Source organism: Aedes albopictus, chromosome 1 (genome assembly GCF_035046485.1).
Source record: "Aedes albopictus strain Foshan chromosome 1, AalbF5, whole genome shotgun sequence".
Taxonomy (NCBI): domain Eukaryota; kingdom Metazoa; phylum Arthropoda; class Insecta; order Diptera; family Culicidae; genus Aedes; species Aedes albopictus.
In genome coordinates this window covers 201,693,526-201,712,170 of record NC_085136.1, presented here as the reverse complement: position 1 = coordinate 201,712,170, position 18,645 = coordinate 201,693,526, and the positions used below count along the sequence as shown (strand labels likewise).

Genomic DNA, 18,645 nt, shown 5'->3' with positions numbered 1-18,645 from the left:
TAATATGGTTGCATTGTTATTGTTACTAAATAAAGAAAGAACTTTAGTTTAAGTGATTTATTTATAGTTATGTGAAAATTTGGCACCGAAATTGTAATTTGAAAGCAAGATTGGTGAACAAACAGTGATAATACTGCAGCAGAAATAATCAAAAATTATAGAATAAGTGGTTCTAGCGTTTGGAAAGCAATAGGCCAACGTTGTATCCACTAATAGGCCAATTTTCGTACCGTAGACCAACGTTGCATACCATCGCATCGAATCTTTTCAACGTAATTAAGTAAATTCTTGAATATTTACGCTAGTATACTTCCAATTGCAGAAGCATGCACTGCCTAGAGTGCGTGATAGAGTGAACACATAATTTATACTGCTATTATTTCACGAGTTATGGTCAAAATTGTCAAGGCGGCTGGCATATTAGGCCAAGGAACGGTACACATACCCTATAACAATGAAGCGCCATCAAGTATGCTTTCATCACCACCGGCGAGAATAATTTGGGTGAGCTACGCACCCTGAGAAAGCATTGATTGATACCTAGAGGGAGATAGAGAAGCGAAGGAACGTCAAAACCGCAATAGAGCGAGCGAAAACACGAGGAGCCAAAGCCGAAGCCCGTCAGCGTTATTCAGCTCTCGAGAACTCATGTATTTGGAACAAAAGAGCGTGGGCGGACTCTCTAGCCGACGAAGGCGAGAAAGCTGCAAACACTGGCGACATTCGTCTCCTCTACTATGCTTCACGTCGCCTTGGTGGGACCAAGATGAATGCTACGATACCCGTGAAAGACACGTCTGGACAGTTATTGACCGACTCGGCTGACCAGTTGAAACGCTGGTTCGAGCATTTTGGAAACCTTTTTCAAGTTTCGGCCACGCCATCAACACCTCAGCATGATCGGCCAAGGGTTTGATGCATTACCCGTATCAACACCGAAGCTTTATCAGTGCAGGAGATAGAAACAAATCCGTAGCATGAAATCAAACAGGGCCACCCTTGGTCCATCGCATATCGGCTGGAGATGTTCAAAGCGGTCCATACAACTGCTGCATCAATTATTCTGCCATATATGGGATGCAAGGCATCTTAGTAAAGGTACCCGAAAAGGGTAACCTGACTGTATGTGATAATTGGCGGGGCATCATGCTTCTGCGTATCATTCTCGAAGTCCTTTGCAAAGTGAACCTTCACCTTCCTTTTGCATCACGTTGGCAGCAGCTCGCTGACTTAGTCTACAGTTTGGGTCACATATGACACTAATGCCAAAAGAGGGTTTACCGGATACAGGAGAAGATTGACGCAACTCTCTGATGTTGGAGCGAACCTGGTTGGATGGTTAGAACACTCCCGACAAACTCACAAAATGTGAGTTCTTCCTTCGGGAAGTAAAGCGTGGGTCTCGAGATGAACTAGCCTAATGCTAAATATCTCGTTAATACCGATAAAAAAAACTCTCCGACGGCAGCAAGCAGGATTCCGTGCCGGACGATCCTGTGTCGAACATATTGTCACGCTCTGTATCATTCTGGAGCAAGTCAATGAATTCCAAGAGCCTCTCTACCTGGTGTTTATTGATTACGAAAAAGTTTTCGACCGTCTCAATCATGGAAACATGTGGAAAGTATTTAGGCGCAAGGGTGTCCCTGAGAAAATCATCGGCCTCATTGAAGCCACAGTACAGGGCATTTTCGTGCAGAGTACTGCACAGCGGTGTTTTGTCCGATCCCATCCGGGTCGTTGCTGGAGTGAGGCAAGGATGTATACTATCACAGCTATTGTTCCTCATCGTAATCGACGAGATCCTGGTAAGTACGATTGACCGTGAACCACATTGTGGATTGCTGTGGTAGGTCATATCATGGAGCACCCAAATGACTTCGAACTGTCTGATGACGTTGCTCTCCTAGCTCAACGGCGCTCTGATATGCAGAGCAAGCTCGATGATCTTGCCAATCGCTCCTCAGCAGCAGGTCTTACCATCAACGTCAACAAGACAAAATCGTTGAATGTCAACAGGTCAACCCTTCCAGCTTTGCGATAGCTGGGTAATCAGTGGAGAATGTTGAAAGCTTCCAGTATCTTGATAGCCAAATGGCGGCCGATGGTGGCACCAAGATCCACACACTTAGCAATTCTGAAATTTCCACGAAACGGAATCACCAAAAAACGTAAACGTTTTTAAGACTGAATCACAAATTGGACTCAATTTTACGCGCGTCATGTAAGTGCTGGTTGGTGGGTTAGATGTCAACAAATCTGTTTCACCCGAAACGTACATTAGTATCACGTTCATCAGCCACATTCTAACTCGGTGAAATAGCCGAGGGGTGAGAGATATGGCTCGCGATCAGAAGATCCGGTGTTCGAATCTCATGCAAGGCGTTATTTTACATTTCTATGTTTTATCTGCCAAATCGGTTCTAGCGATTGCTAGACGCTAAGAAAAATAAGATATTTTTTTGGGTGTCTTGAAAGACGTAAATTTACATGATATAACCTCTAAATTTGTGTTTTTGAAGATGCTCGTATATGTCAGGTTCAAGACACTTAAAATTACATGATATTTTCTAGGTGTGCACATAGGTGCACTGATCAAGAAGGCGAGGGCTGCCTTGGCGAGTTCATGAAATGTATGGAAAAACAATCAGATATGTCAATGCACCAAAATCCGGATTTTCAACTCGAACGTGAAACGTGAAATCTGTGCTGCTGTACGCCAGTGAAACTTGGTATGTATCAGTGGAGAACACTAAACAGTTTCAGGTCCCCATCAATAGATGCCTGCGGTATATAATTCGTGCATGGTGGCCTCACAATAGGACAGATCGGTGAAGTACTAGATTTGTAGTATTGAGCTGAATTTTTGTATGGTGAGAAGGTCAATTCTCCGTTTCTGCAATGAAATGGTGCAAAAAGCGTGGGTATTATGATTCCTTACCATCAATTTAGGCAAGGAATCATAATACCCACGCTTTTTGCACCATTTCATTGCAGAAACGGAGAATTGACCTTCTCACCATACAAAAATTCAGCTCATTACTACAAATCTAGTACTACACCGAACGTGCCCCATTGGATCTCCAACGTGGAGCTCCATCGTCGATGTCATCAAAAGCCGACTGCGACATAAATTCGGGAGCGAAAGTGAAGGTAAGTCGGCCACACTCTACGCAGGGGCGGAAACAAAATCCGCAAGCAAGCGTTAGATTGGAACTCAGCATGACATCGCAGCAGAGGCAGACCCTGAGGCTCATGGCAACGGAGTCTCAACAACGAAATCAAGCAAGTCGACATATATTTGACCTGGCCATAACTCAAGACGAGGGTTGGCAATCGCCCAGGATGGAGATCTTTCAACTCAGCCCTCTGCATCACCGTGGGTGCTCAGGACTGAAAGTAGTAACAAGTAATTCTTACCAACTTACTACGCACTGGTGGGAAAAGTACATGGTACTACGCAAAATAACAAAAGGGCTCAATAATGATATGACTACATGCATTTACAAGAAACCAAACTTTTTGATATTTTGCCGCACGTAAACAAAGAGTATTACAATAAGTGCAAACTCCAACACCTAAAGATAAAAACAACTGAAATGAGTTCCTGACTCGTCAGATATATATATATCCTACAGGTCAGCTTCCTATATGATTAACGGTCAACGCAGCACATGACGCCGCCGCCGCTACCACCGATAGAATCACCGCGCCACGGACATGCCACAGGCTGTCAAAAATTTGATGGATTTATAGTATAGTCTTTTCAAGAAGCGTTCACTACTGAGCTTAAAATTCTTTCGCTGCTACGAATGGAGAACACGGCATGCCTTAAGTTCCACTTCTTTGCTAATACATAAATCGGCTAGCCGTGAGGTGTTTTGATGGAAAATGAGGTGAGAAATTTCACTTGAGTATGATGAATGTTGTCTGCAAATGGAATTTTAAGTAGTCAGCTGAATAATTTTTATTATGGCGTTTTAACACGTGTTTGACTATTAAAGCTATACATCTAAAATTCCTGAACGTAGCTTAACCAGCGTTCTTTTGTATGCTAATTCCATTTGCCAATCAATTGAAAGCCAATCTCTAATTTATTCGCTAACAATAGTCTGGAACTGCTCTCCTAAGGAGCCTGCCAAAAAAAAAAAAAATAGAAAATTTCATGCAAAGAACGTACAAAACTTCGTACCTACCTTCTTCAAGAAAGCTGCGCCATCTTGACACATAAAAATCGAAACTTTGTTTAGTTTATGGAATTGGCATCCATTCATATTCAAATTTCTCGCTCCTGCGCTCGATCTTTCCTGATTTGAAAATTGGCTTCTCCCTTCACACACCGAGTAGCCTGCCTGCGTTGGGTTGTCGTGACTCCTGTGAGCGCCATGGCAAGCACACTTCGGGGTTCAATTTTTCCGTTCGTTTCCAAGAAAACGGCAAATTTAATTTGCCACCAATATACGAGGAACAGAATCCAAGAGGAGAAACGACCTCGTTCCTAAAGAAGACATTTCTTCTGCAAGGAGTATGCAAATTTTCAATTACCTTCAGCGCTACGTTCGGCGCAATCGGGGTTCGATGGCGAAAGGAAGATGTAAGGGAAGCAACAAAATTTCAATCGAAATTGAAATTTGATACGAATTTATTTCTCGACTCGACGCCCTGCTCTCACTCCCGAGCGAAACCGAACAGCCATATTGTTTGCGCATATAAAATTGGACTGAGGGAAAATTTTCAACAATCGTGCTGAAGGAAAATTGATTTCGGTTTATCGCTTCTGCTGTTGCCTCCGGCGAAAAATTGAATTGAAATTTCCGGTTGCTGCTGCTAGAGTAGCTTCTTCGATTTACATCCTTCTCCAGGGGTAAGTGGGTGCAGAGGAGAACGGTATAAAATGAACTGTTGGAGTAAAAAAGCTCTTGAATGTACAATGAGTACAGAAATGCACAAATAAACATGGGAACTTAAAAGCTAAGGCCTGAAATACACATAGTCAAATATTTGACAAGGAAAGACCTCAAGAAACTACATCAGTTTGACACTAATGAAAATTCGTTCCAGTCAAGGTTGTTAATCGATAAATTATCGTCGATAATTTAACGCCAACTTTGACTTCGTTGACGGCTTTTCGATAATCAGTCGATAACGGTAAGCAGTGCGATAAATTATCGTTATCGCTATCGTACTTTCGATAATTTATCGAAAATTATCGAGTTAACTGTTGAAAGCAAGACTTAATGTCTGATGAAAAAACATTCAATGTGACATTTTTATTGTAGAATTTGAAGCTTCTACGCAATTTGTATGACCAGAGTGTGAATGTGCTACACCAGTCGGGGACTAATCTAACTGTTCTACCAATTAACCGTTCATTGTTATACCTTAGGAGGATGAATTCCAGAGCATATGATTACCACGACGTTTTGTCACCCACAACACGATAGCTTAGAATTGAACCTCAAGACTTACTCAGAAAAACTGCCAACTATGGAATTGGGGAACTTGAGACTAACTCGTGATTTACTCAAAAGCAGGTTCCTATAACCAGAACAAGCTAATAATAAAGATTCCAAATACAATTTAAAACAATTTATTTATAATTCAACGCGCCTTAGAATAAACATTATAAACAAAAAAAACTTCAAAACAATATTTCAGCATTTGCTGACAAAAGACATTGCTGTTCCAGCTTGGTGTCGCTTAGGTTTGCTCTTCCTGGACTGAAAACAGCTCCAACAAGCGAGAAAAGCCTTTCAACGCTTGCACTTGTAGGTAACGCTGTATTATATTTTAAAAAGAGTTTTCGTAGTCTTCGGAACGGTTTAGGATTTTGCGCCCCATAACACGCTGCGATTGACAGATTTGTCGGACTGTTGAAAAATCTATCAAATTCCTCCTGACAAGATTCCACTGAGTTCGATGTTGGTTGACATTTTTGTGTTAGAATTCCAAAAAAGTCCGTTTCTTCATCCAATTCGTTCTCATCCGGGAACTTCTCCATCGCATTTTCGGCAGCAAGATCTTCAGATTCCTTCTCATTCAAATCAATTTTCTCCATTTCTTTCAAAATTAATTGTCGAATTTCGTCTCGTTTTTCGGGTTGCGCTACACCATTCCAGTCAAATTTGAATTGCGGCAACAGGCAGGTTGCCACTATTAGATCTGTTTCGTTCAGCATTATTCCAAATCGGCGATCTGTTGTTAATGCTGCAATCTGCTTCAACAACAGCGGTAAGCAGTATTTCAAGGGTTTGTCGTCCATCATCTTTCTGTTCTCCAAATTTCTTTGGAGTCCGTATACGGACGGGAGAAGAAAGCCTGCAAACATATACTTATCCCGTTGCAGCAGATCGAGCGTATAAGCAACGGGCTGGGTAACCCAAACGTATTCCTTCAGAAAACAAAGGTCCTGGGCATCGAGCTTCTGCAGTCCTGCTTTCTGCACTGCGGTTTCAAGTTTCTCCGGGACTGTTTTCATGAGATTGCAAATCTGCAAAAATATTCTAGAATAAACTAACTGTATTATAAAAAAGAAATAGTCTTACTTGTGCAATCGAATCATACTCTGAATTCCATCTAGTTTTAACAGGAATAATTAGGGAAACGCCAACGCAATCCTTGATGGTATCTGCCACAACGGACGATTTGCTCTGCAGTCTCCACCAAACCTTCAATTTTTTCAAGACAGCTTCGCGCATCTGATTGTATTTCTTGCCCTCAGTCTTCTGTGCGTCATTAGATGCAACAAGATTGAGAATGTGACTTGCACATCTCTGATGGGGTGGTAGTCGGTAATATTTTTCCATGTTTTCATCGTTCATCAACAATGTGTTTACATCTACGATACCGAATTCCACACCATCCGCTTCTGATTGCTCGTTATCACTTTCTTCGGAACCTGTAAAAAATTTTATTCGTTTATTGTAGTAATGTATTTAAAATAAATACACTCGACAGAAAAAAAGCTAACATTATGGGAATATGTTAATTGGGTTTTAAAATTAATAATAAGGACTGTTCAATTTATAAAACGGACAACCTTTTAAGGCTATAAAAATAAGACGAGTAGTTAATTATTTTCTGAGACTTTCTTCAAATTTGTATGAAACTTTTTGTGTCAAAAATGGCTTTTAAAGTAAACATATAACGAGGTCACACCTCGATTTTTAAGAGCATGAATCTGAAGATGTTATAATGGTTGCATTGAAAAAATGATTGACTGGTCAGCACAATCATTTTTGGTGCTATCTGTGCAATTTATGCTCTAAATATTCAGGATGTGGATTCGCTGTATATAAACTATTTTTATCCATTTATTATCATCGTACCGAGAATAAAATAGTTTAGCCCAAATTTTTGATAATTTTAGGTAGCTAAGACTAAAAGTGACATTATTGATCAAAGATGAAAATGAACGATTTCTATAGAAACAGGAATATTGAGTTCAAGGATGGGAACACTCACCTGCAACGAATTACACTCACTTGCTATTTTCTCAGCTCAGAAGCGTGTAATCGAGAAACGATGTATGGACGACTTTTGCATTGTGGTTTTGTCTAAAACTTTGCCAAATAGAGTAGGGGTCGCACACGCATACCGAAGTCGTGAGGGAGCTGCGAAGGCAACTCTCCACGAGGTGAATGTAAATTACACTCACCTCGTGGAGAGTCGCTTTTACAACTCTGTCACGACTTTGATATACGTCCTCGACTCCTACTTTATTCGGCAAAGTTTTAGACAAAACCACAATGCAAAAGTCGTCCATACATCGTTTCTTAATTGCACGCTTCTGAGCTGAGAAAATAGCAAGTGAGTGTAACTCTTTGAAAGTAAGTGTTCCCATCCCTGATTGAGTTTCATGATTATCTTACCATCCACATATGCATATTCACGAAAAGCTTTTCGTAAATTTGCTGCACTGTCAGTTGTGCATCGACGAACTTTTGAAAGCAAGTCAAAGTCCGCATGGACACCATGGATTGCAGCGGCAAGGGCATCCGCCGTATGTCTTCCTTTAATCCTTTTTAATGCCAGTGCGCAAGACATCCTTTCCATGGTGCTTTCATCGATCCAGTGCAAAGTCATTCCTAAAAAGCTTCTTCGAAATTTGGTCCAGCAGTCTGCAGTGGTGGCAACGTACTGCACCGACATCAGTTTTGATTTAAGCTTCTCGATCATCTCGTTAAATCTTGCATCCATCCGTTTCGTTAGTGATTGGCGACACCCAACTGAAAGATTCTCCGGCAATCCCAGCTCAATCGCCCTTTTGAAGTACGGTGAGTCTGCAATACTGAAGTGCAATCCTTCGTTGATGACAAGGCTGTCTACAATATTGTGCACGTCCATCTGGGTGATGATCGACTTTTCGCTGTCATTATCGTGGCGCTGTCTCTTCTGAGTATGGAACTCCATCCGGAACATATCGGTGTTCCATTTATGCTTTCGCTAGCATGAAAAAAAAAAACAGTTATAGTCAATAAAATCAGAATAAGAAAAAAATCAATACCAACTTACCAACAAATGGCTTCTCAAATTCGCAGAAGATGAGTATCCGCAGCTTATGCTTGCTGCGTCTGCGGGGCACAGCAAACATGTCACCTCAAAATTTTCAGATTTTTGCCTGAAGAAGCGGAAGTATTTCTCATAATTCTTCCAAGGAAGTTGGTTCAAATTATGGTCCATAATTTACGAAGCAGCACACCATTCACAGTCGAGTTGTGGAACTTGTGAGAATAAAAGTCAAGTATTTGCGTCTGAGATTGCCGTGATCAAAATTAACCCAAGTTGACTTTAGTTAACTTACGTTAAATTATCGAACGCCGATAGATTCTGTGATAATTTATCATCATCGCAGTGAGCGATAACGTTGAACACAATTAACGTTATCGACGATAACGATAATTTATCGATTAACAACCTTGGAGTCAAGCAAGATGTTTGAGCATTGACAAATATTTGACTCTGCTAACTAACAGCTTCAGCAACAAAATATACATAACCCATTGAGGGCATTAGTCTTTCCCAACAACTTCTTGGCCCTATAACTACCTCCCCGTTCCACCGGTCGGGCTGCGAGCAACCTTAGGAAAGATCGGGTATCCAGTTCCGGTTGGAACTTCGGTCGTAGATTGACAGGGTAGGAGGAGTTTGCTTCTGCAAGCCTGAACGAACTTACCTTACCGGTCAAGCTAAGGCCGGGGTGGCCTCTGCTGTACATAGTAGCCGCCTCCATTCCACTCGGTCCATGGCTGTTTGCCTCCAGTTCCGCACTCTGCGTAGGGTCCGCAGATCGTCCTCCACTTGGTCGACCCACCTAGCTCGCTGCGCTCCACGTCTTCTTGTACCGGTCGGATGACTCTCTAGAACCATTTTAGTCGGGTTGCTATCCGACATCCTGATGACGTGACCCGCCCACCGTAGCCTCCCGATTTTCGCGGTATGGACGATGGTTGGTTCTCTCAGCAGCTGATGCAGCTCGTGCATAGGCGAAACTACTGGGGGTGCCGGGGGTGCCAGGCACCCCTTAGAATTTGAATGCATTGCTGTGAGATATAGGGCGATGAATGATGAATGGATGAACTAATGAATATTTGTTTGTAGTGCACCCCCTGACAAAAAATCGTAGTTTCGCCCATGAGCTCGTGGTTCATTCGCCTTCTCCAAGTCGTGTCTTCCATCTGCAGTCCGCCGTAGATGGTACGCAACACCTTCCGTTCGAAAACTCCAAGGGCGCGTTGGTCCTCTGCACGTAGGGTCCATGTTTCGTGCCCATAGAGGACGACCGGTCTAATCAACGTTTTGTAGATAGTCAACTTAGTGTTACGGCGAACTTTATTCGATCGTAGAGTTCTGCGGAGTCCAAAGTAGGCACGATTTCCTGCCACAATGCGCCTCTGAATTTCTCTGCTGGTGTCGTTGTCGTCGGTCACCAGTGAGCCCAAGTACACGAATTCTTCAACCGCCTCGATTTCATCACCGTCGATATGAATTCGGGGTGGCGGGCGCGGTGATTCCTCCCTGGAGCCCTTTGCCATCATGTACTTTGTCTTCGACACATTAATGAGTAATCCGATTCGCCTGGCTTCACTCTTTAGTCGGATGTACGTTTCCGCCATCGTCTCAAATTTACGAGCAATAATATCAATATCATCGGCGAAACCAAGCAGCTGAACGGACCTCGTGAAAATCGTCCCACTCGTGTTTATCCCCGCTCTTCTTATTACACCCTCCACAGCAATGTTGAACAGCAAGCACGAAAGACCATCACCTTGCCGTAACCCTCTGCGAGATTCGAAGGGACTCGAGAGTGTCCCTGATACTCGAACTACGCACATCACTCGATCCATCGTCGCCTTGATCAACCGTATCAGTTTATCCGGGAATCCGTATTCGTGCATAATCTGCCATAGCTGTTCTCGATCGATTGTATCATACGCCGATTTGAAATCGATGAACAAGTGATGTGTGGGCACGTTGTATTCGCGGAATTTCTGCAACACCTGGCGGATGGCGAACATCTGGTCCGTTGTAGCGCGTTCACCCATAAATCCAGCCTGATATTGCCCCACGAACTCTCTTGCAATCGGTGATAGACGGCGGCATAAAATTTGAGAGAGTATCTTGTAGGCAGCGCTCAGTAGTGTGATCGCGCGGTAGTTCCCGCAATCCAACTTGTCGCCCTTTTTGTAGATGGGACACACGATACCTTCCATCCATTCCTCCGGTAATACTTCCTCCTCCCAAATCTTGGTAATGACCCAGTGTAGTGCTCTCACCAGTGCTTCTCCACCGTATTTTAGAAGCTCGCTTGGTAGTTGATCTGCTCCAGCGGCTTTGTTGTTTTTCAACTGGCCAACCTCCTCCTCAATCTCTTGAAGGTCAGGGGCCGGAAGTCTTTCGTCCTGTGCACATACTCCTAGATCTGTTACCACGCCACCTTCGGTACTTGCAACGTCGCCATTGAGGTGCTCATCGTAATGCTGCCGCCACCTCTCGACCACCTCACGCTCGCTCGTGAGAATACACTCTGTCCAACTTCTATAAGACCACCCACAAATTGTTTCAAGTCAACTATAATAATAACAATTTCGGGTCAATGTGCGTATGATTGTATAATGCATTACAAGTTATTTTTTGTCCTAAATTTATTTTGATTAAAAGTTCCTTCTATTACTTTAGTAATAAGACTTTATATTTTCGAGGTGTCCAGTTTCTATAAGACCAACTCAAATATTATACATTTTCATTAAGTAAAACTTATAAAAATCAACATATTGTAAGTTCAATAATCCGTAGCTTTACCATTTAGATTTATGACTTGGAAAATTCGATTTGGCATACTGTTTACTAAATTCAGTAGAACAGATTTCTCAATTTTGCCCCATTCTGTTGTTATAGCGGATTTCAACTCATCAACGGTGACATACTGTTTTCCTTCAGTATAAATCCTACGAACCAAAATCCCCCAAATGTTTTCGACTGGATTTAAGTCAGGTAAACACGCCGGCCAGTCGAGTTAATCGATTTTTTGGTCCCTGAACTTTTGCTTTGTTTCGTTGCTGGTATGAATGGCGGATAATGCCTATTGGAATGTAAACTTCTTCCGATAATATTTGCGCAAGGAAGGGAGAAGAACTGCCGTGTGCAGCATAGTTGTCCCATGTTCTATTGGAATCCCTTTTAACATGGGACAACTATGATGCACACGGCAGAGAAGTCCTTCAAAAATACTGATGCAGTCCTTACTATTCGTTTTGAAAGACGTGAACCAGCTTTCGATTACACAAAAGCATGGTCACACCATGCATGAGCCACCACTGAAGTTCCGAGTTGAAAAAAATATTCTTCCTTCCCTAAATCCGCCAGTATCCATTGAAGCCGCCTGGACCATCTAAGTTGAACTTCTTTTCGTCACTGAAAATAGTCTAAATTTTTTTCAAACAATCTAGAATATTTTACAAGTTTCAGATTTATATTGGAATATTAAAAGGGGTCCGAAAAATAACATTTAACAAAAGCTTATCAAATTCCACTGCCTATTCATGCGAGTATTTGTAAAATTCAGCTATTTTTCAATATTAGAAGCTGTAAGGTTAGGAGCTTCAATCCTTTTTGCCCTTTTAATATGCGGGTTTTTTATCAAAACTTTTGAAACTGTCTCCAGGCAAACCTTTAAATTCAAAGTTTGCTTTATTTGCATCAAGGATTTAATGGAGTTCTAAGCTATTCTACCCGTTCTCTTCTCGCCGTCAGATACCTTTGATTCCAATCGTACCCTTCAGGACCAGCGAGATCATTGCTTGATGGGACCGGGCTGTTTGTTATTATGACAAACATTTGCTATTGAAGCCGGACATCCATCCAAGGTTGCTACGGTTCTCGCTGTATTGGTCTTTTGTTGGGCTTGTTTGACCAAATATTTGTCATGTCTAAACGGACCTTAATTCCCACTTTTCTTGGTGAAATGCCTCGATTCTTCCCTTTTCCTTCTCCGTGAGCACTTTACCCTTCGGCATTTTGATGCAGCAAAATGAAAACACGCGAATCTGAGAGTGGTCTTATACAAAATGGACACGGTAAATCGCAAAAACAGTAGTTACTGCTTGGTGTGTTCGCACACACACGATTATTCCTATGCATGGCACAGGTTTCACTCACACAAACATATCGTGGTATAAATTAAAGTGATGTGTTTGCTTCCTGAGAAATAGCAATCAAAAATGATCTGGTCTTAAAGAAAATGGACAGAGTGTATTCCCGTGATTATCTCGGCACATGTCGGCTTGTGGCACAAAGCCTCTGCGCGAGCGGTTCAGCTTCTCGTAGAACTTTCGTGTGTCCTTAGCGCGGTACAGCTCTTCCATCGCTTCGCGATCTCGTTCTTCCTGCTGGCGCTTCTTCATCCGGAAGACTGAGTTCTGCCTGTTCCGCGCCTGTTTGTAACGTGCCTCATTCGCTCTCGTACGGTGTTGCAGCATTCTCGCCCATGCTGCATTCTTCTCGTTTTTCAACTGTTCACATTCGCCGTCGTACCAGTCGTTTCTGTGATTCGGAGTCGCGAAGCCTAGTGCTGTAGCCGAGGTACTACCTATGGCGGATCGGATGTCCCTCCAACCATCTTCAAGTGTAGCTGCGCCAAGCTGCTCTTCCGTTGGTAGGGCCACTGCTAACTGCTGCGCGTAGTCTTGAGCCACTTCTACGTTACGAAGTTGCTCGATGTTGAGCCGCGGCGTTCGACTTCGACGCGTGGTGATAACTGTCGAAAGTTTTGAGCGCATGCATACAGCGACTAAGTAGTGATCCGAATCTATATTCGCACTGCGGTATGTGCGGACGTTGGTTATATCCGAGAAGAATTTACCTGAAGAAGCCTGAACGTCTGTTCTCTAAATAGGAGTGACTCATATTTGGGTCTGCTTTTCATGAACAACGTCCAAGAGCCAGTGAAATCCATCTGTGCACCTTGGTCCTTCAGAAAGTTAGGAGGTTGGTGGCGGACTTTGTAAGCCAACCGAAAGTTAGCAATAATACAAACCGATAGCAATGAGATGGTTACAACGAACAAAAAGGACTCGCGATTGGAAACTCGGTATGTGGAACTGTCCATCGCTCAACTTCATCGGGAGCACTCGCATACTCGCCGATCTACTGAAGGACCGCGGGTTCGATAAGGACTGTTCATTTTATAAAGAGGACACCTTATTTGTGTGATATCTTTTTTTATTTTTCAATAAAATCATTATCGTTTTTTTGCATAAATTTCCATAGCTATTCTACAGTGTAGGAAAAATATAACATTTTACAAAGTGTCCTTAGTTATGGAACTGAAGCGGTTTTTGTTAAAACTCAATAAAACCCCATTTCTCAAAATTCTACACAACTTTCCACATACATAACTATAAAATTTTCATGAACTTATCAATGTGTTGGGATCTAATACTATTCTTCTAAAGGTAGAGTGTAATAGTTGGTCAGTAATAATGCACCAAGCATTATACAGCTTGATATAGTGAGTTGCCTTGTTATCAATGAAATTGATAAAAAAAAATACTTATATAAATCCAGTGATGCAATAACACTACGCAATCAGTTAAAAATTTGTCCAGTATAGAAGAGAATCGCATTCTAAATGATACCGAAGAAAAATATGCATTAAAGTACATTCTTCATCAAAAATTTAATACTTAATGATGGCCATAATGAAAAATTGCATACTTTTTGCTCCATAAATGCATGTTTTTGATTCTAGAGAAGCTTATTATTATTTATTTTCAGCAAGGTCTGACTTTATGTGATTATATACCTTATTTGAAAATAACTACATGTTAATTTTTATTTTCGACATCATTGTTAAGTTGTATTTGCAATAGAGTACATCGTTATTTAGAAGAACCTTCAAAGAACGAAGCGGTTTTATCTCCGGTTACTGCCATGAAGCACAGTAACCAAGCCAACAATGCTATCAAGAAACGGTTTTCTGCATTTGAAATTGCATTATTAGTACTTTCGACTAGATCCATTGAAAACATTCAAAATTTAATATTTTTATACATTTTTGTTTAACAAATAAATTTTATTCTGAAAATCGAGTCCAACTTGTAACTTCAATATCTCAACAACCATTATTCCGATTAGGTTTATAATTTGCCAGAATATGTATCACTCAAACTGCTGCAGCATGGCAAACACTTTTATGCAATTAAAAACGATACACCGATGTTTTACAGAAATTTTGTGTTTATCTTTAGTTTTTGGGAATTGAAAAATTGATCTCTCGAAACACTTTGCCACATTTCTATGAAGTTTAATAATTTTAACCCAATTTATTTATGGTTATTATCTGCTAATATAATGTACTGAACAACTAACCAAGGCTGCTCAAATTTGAACTACGCGTTTTCTTTTTATAGCCTTGCAAAGTTGTCCTCTTTATAAAATGAACAGTCCTTATCGTAGCACTGCTTGAGTTGTAATGGACAAGACCTATGATTCGGCCGATTAGAGATAATGATTCACGCTCGAGCAGAGAACAACGTTCATCGTGAAGAAGGGCAACATGCACTCTAACAGTGACTCTGACCACTACCAGGTGGACTTCTCCTTCCGGAAATCGAACTGATTACTCAAGAGACCATTTACACACTCAGTGTTTCTCAACAGTCTGTTGAGGTTGATCTTTTCAAACACCTTCCTCGCCGTGTCGATCAAGCTAGTTTATATGGCGTTGGCTCTCCCGGTGGTTTCCCGCCTTTGGCAATAAAACCAGGCTCTGCTGCATCCAATCCTCTGGGAAAACTCCCTCGTCCAGGCATTTCTGCATAAGTAACCTGAACATGTCGGGAGTCTTTGCAATAGCTACTTTTTAGGTCAAGTGCGGAGTTCTGCCCGGACCTGGGACCTTATCTACAATATCTACGCTAAGAGACTTTCTCCGTAAGTTTCTCATCGCCAGCTCCAGTCCAGTCCCCAGCTGTCCTACGTTAGGAGGCCAATGAATAGGATCATGACGCGAAAAAAGTCCCTCGATGATCCAATAAGCAGCTGAAATGCGCCTTTACTAGGTCACTATAAATGAAAATTAGCCATATATGCGCTTCAAGTACTGCTTAAATGCAGATTTCAGACCAATATATGGCTGATAAAATGCTTATCACTCACACTTATTCTCAGACTATCGAAAATTGAACCGTAAATATGTTTAAAGTTTTACATTTTCTTCTCCCGCTGCTATCTCACTATCTCACTCCCTTTTTTCCTTTTCTTCGCTCTGCGCTTTAAAAAGAGGTAGTTTATGCCATTTTGGATGTATTGTACAGATTTTCTTCGCTTAAAGGCCCAATAGATCGTTCATTTGAAGTGCCACGCATCGCAACTTCAGTAACAGATCAGTGTTAATTTAGGACAGTTAAGCAGTTGAACTGCTATGAGAGAGCAGAAAGGAGCTGTTGATTAACCACATAGTCCTAATTTTGGTCATCTTCAGTGGGACCCAGGGAAGTTTCAGGAGTTATCAGAGGAATTCCAGAGTCATTTCAAGAGTCTCAGATGTTTCAATGGGTTTGAGGGGCATTTAAGAGGTTAACATAGGCGTTTTAGGGGGTATTTTGAATTCCGGGGTCTCAGTGGCGTTTCGAGGTCTCCAAGGTGCTTTCGGAATCCTGCTGGAGATCCTGCTGTCTGCAACCTACGGGTGCATCTGATAGGGCCTGAAGGGTAGTGATACCCTTCCTTACGGGCAGGTCAGTTCGGGTTAGGGTAAAAGGGTATAATGCGCCCCACCGGGGCAAAACGCCCCCCTTCATTTTCTAGCGATTCAAGCGCTTTTCGCATGCGTGATCGATTAGAAATCTCGAATATTGAAGAATAATTGCCATCAAGCTGGTCCGTTAGTGGATTGGCACAGAAAAGCAATAAAAATATCAAAAAGTCTGACATCGAGGCTTTTGGCGTAATATTTTACCTCTTGTAAGCTGACTTCATTGTAAACGAAGCTAGTTCTGTTCGCTTGTGTTACATTGCAACTTTTATGCAGTTAAACACTTGTTGAAAGACTCTCCTAGAATAAGCATGTGGTGGAATTATCCCCTGGGACAGTTTTATCACGGGGCTGGACGTTTTTCTTTTGATGGGGCGTATTGCCCCGTTTGTTTTGAAAAGGCAAATTTTGGAACGTTTTCGAAAAACGTTTCAAAGCTTCCAAAGCCACCTCTCCAAAGGCAAAGTTCATATGCAACACTTCACTAACTTTAGTAACAACGATTTGCAGTGAACAATAGATGGAATAAGGCGCCAGTTTCAGATATATTGCCATTTCTGCTTAGGGGGGGCATATTATACCTGTTTACCCTACACGTGGGCATCAGTTCTTGATGTCCGCTCAGCAGTTGGGCGCGGGCGGGGTTGACCCTGCCCGCCTTCCGAGGACAAAGGGAGTGGCGAGGACATGGGCGAGGACCACTCGGGAAACTGGCTAAGCGCCAGCATGCTACCGTGATGGACTCTCCAGAGCGAGTCATCGATGTTCGTTGCTGCCAGGCTACGCAGCTAACCTTGAGGGTGCGATGTGCACTAGCCCCTCTCTGAAGCAATACCTTCTTGGTGGTTCCGGAGAGACGTAGGGTTTGGCTACCATAGGAATGGTTTAGTGGGTACGAGGAGAAAGTAGTCCCGGCTTTTACTTTTGTTGTAGAAGACGGCCTCAGACCTACACTACCCTAACCTTCTGTTAGGGTGTCTGTTGAGCAGATTATCCCCCTATGGTTTAGAAGAAAAAAAAGGTGCTTTCGGAGGATCACTGCAGGGGGACCCAGGGGCATTTCTGAAGGTTGCCAGAGGTATTTCAAGGAATCTCAGAATTTGTGTTTAGAGGATTTCAGCAGGTTCTGGAGAGTTCCATGGGGTCGAAGCGACGTTTCAGGGAGTTGCGAGGGGTCTCAGACTTAGGGGTGATTTTGAAGGATTTAGGAAAGTTTAGGATGATCTCGCGATGTTACAAAAGATTTCAGAGTGTTTCAGGACATTTCAGGGGACGTAACATGAGGTTTCAAAGGAGTTTTGATAATTTTTCATTTTTCCATTGAATCATATCAGAAAACCATAAAGCAGACATTGGGATCTATGAAACATTGTCGAATGCTCCCTTCTTTTCGTAAAATTTAGCAAAAAAAATCCAGATTTTCATGAACCGCCACATGAAATGGCCGAAACGATCCATAGAATGATCCATAAAGAATAATAAACGATCCATAAAAAAAATAGAAAATGAACCATAGAAAATATAACTTATAAAACGATTAATGAAAAATTGTCAAATGATCCATTGAAATCTTTTCAATATTCCATAGAACATAGGGGAGACTTGATCCCTGGGGATACTTGTTCTCCCCATATTTTCTCGGAATCAAAAACAGTTTCTGTACTTTTTATTGGGAAACTTTACGAAAAGATGGGAGCATTCGAAAATGTTTCATGGATTTAAATGACTGCTTTATGGTTTTCTGGAATGATTGTATGGAATTTCAAAAAGATATCAATGTATCATTTGACAATTTTTCATGTATCGTTCTATAAGTTTAACGGCGCAAACATTGTGCTTTCGAAAAAAAATGCAGTGTTTAACTGTTTTTTTTATTCTTAATCACTTAACCTAATTTACATCTCTATTGTCCACTGGGGCACTACGTGAGTAATTTCAATTGACAGCTGCACTTACATTTTGTACAGCGCCTAGATTCTATTCTACTTTATCGAACTGGTTGCCTTTCTGCTGCTTTCACTTTTTCTACTATACCTAGTAGAATGATGAGCACAAGGATGATGATGGATGGTCGTTGTTCCTTTCCAGTCCGATTGGGGGTCCATTATGAGTAACAGTTCGCCGATATCCAGGTATCCGGGTCCGTTTGAGCCATGGGGCTCAGAAGAGGGTCAGTGTTAGTTGCTCTTGGGTGAAAAGCGACTGACGAAAAATTGCAAGTGCCGGGGCTGGGAATCAAACCCATGACCATCCGCATATGAAGCGAACGTGTGACCAACTACGCCACGGGCCCGGCTAATGTTTAACTGTTGCACTGAAAAAAAAAACAAAACGTATCTACATCTTTCGATATGTAAGTAAATCATTGAAGTAGATCTCTTTGGAAAAAT

General features: G+C 41.9%; 1 protein-coding gene across 1 annotated transcript; it reads right to left on the bottom strand.

Moving 5' to 3' along the window:
- Positions 1-5,067: 5,067 nt before the first annotated feature.
- On the bottom strand, positions 5,068-8,915 carry LOC134285431 (uncharacterized). The gene is made up of 3 exons (XM_062846128.1): positions 8,515-8,915; positions 7,872-8,445; positions 5,068-6,898 (listed from the first exon to the last, which is right to left on the bottom strand). The coding sequence occupies exons 1-3, from the start codon at positions 8,680-8,682 to the stop codon at positions 6,504-6,506; spliced, it is 1,137 nt and encodes a 378-aa protein (XP_062702112.1). The 5' UTR covers positions 8,683-8,915; the 3' UTR covers positions 5,068-6,503.
- Between the last annotated feature and the right edge of the window lie 9,730 nt (positions 8,916-18,645).

Coding starts and splice junctions, on each gene's coding strand:
- LOC134285431 (XM_062846128.1), bottom strand. CDS start 8,682: ATGGACCATAATTTGAACCAACTTCCTTGGAAGAATTATGAGAAATAC. Junction 8,446..8,514: donor ATTTGAGAAGCCATTTGTTG/GTAAGTTGGTAT, acceptor TTTTCATGCTAG/CGAAAGCATAAATGGAACAC. Junction 6,899..7,871: donor TGAATATGCATATGTGGATG/GTAAGATAATCA, acceptor AATTTTTTACAG/GTTCCGAAGAAAGTGATAAC.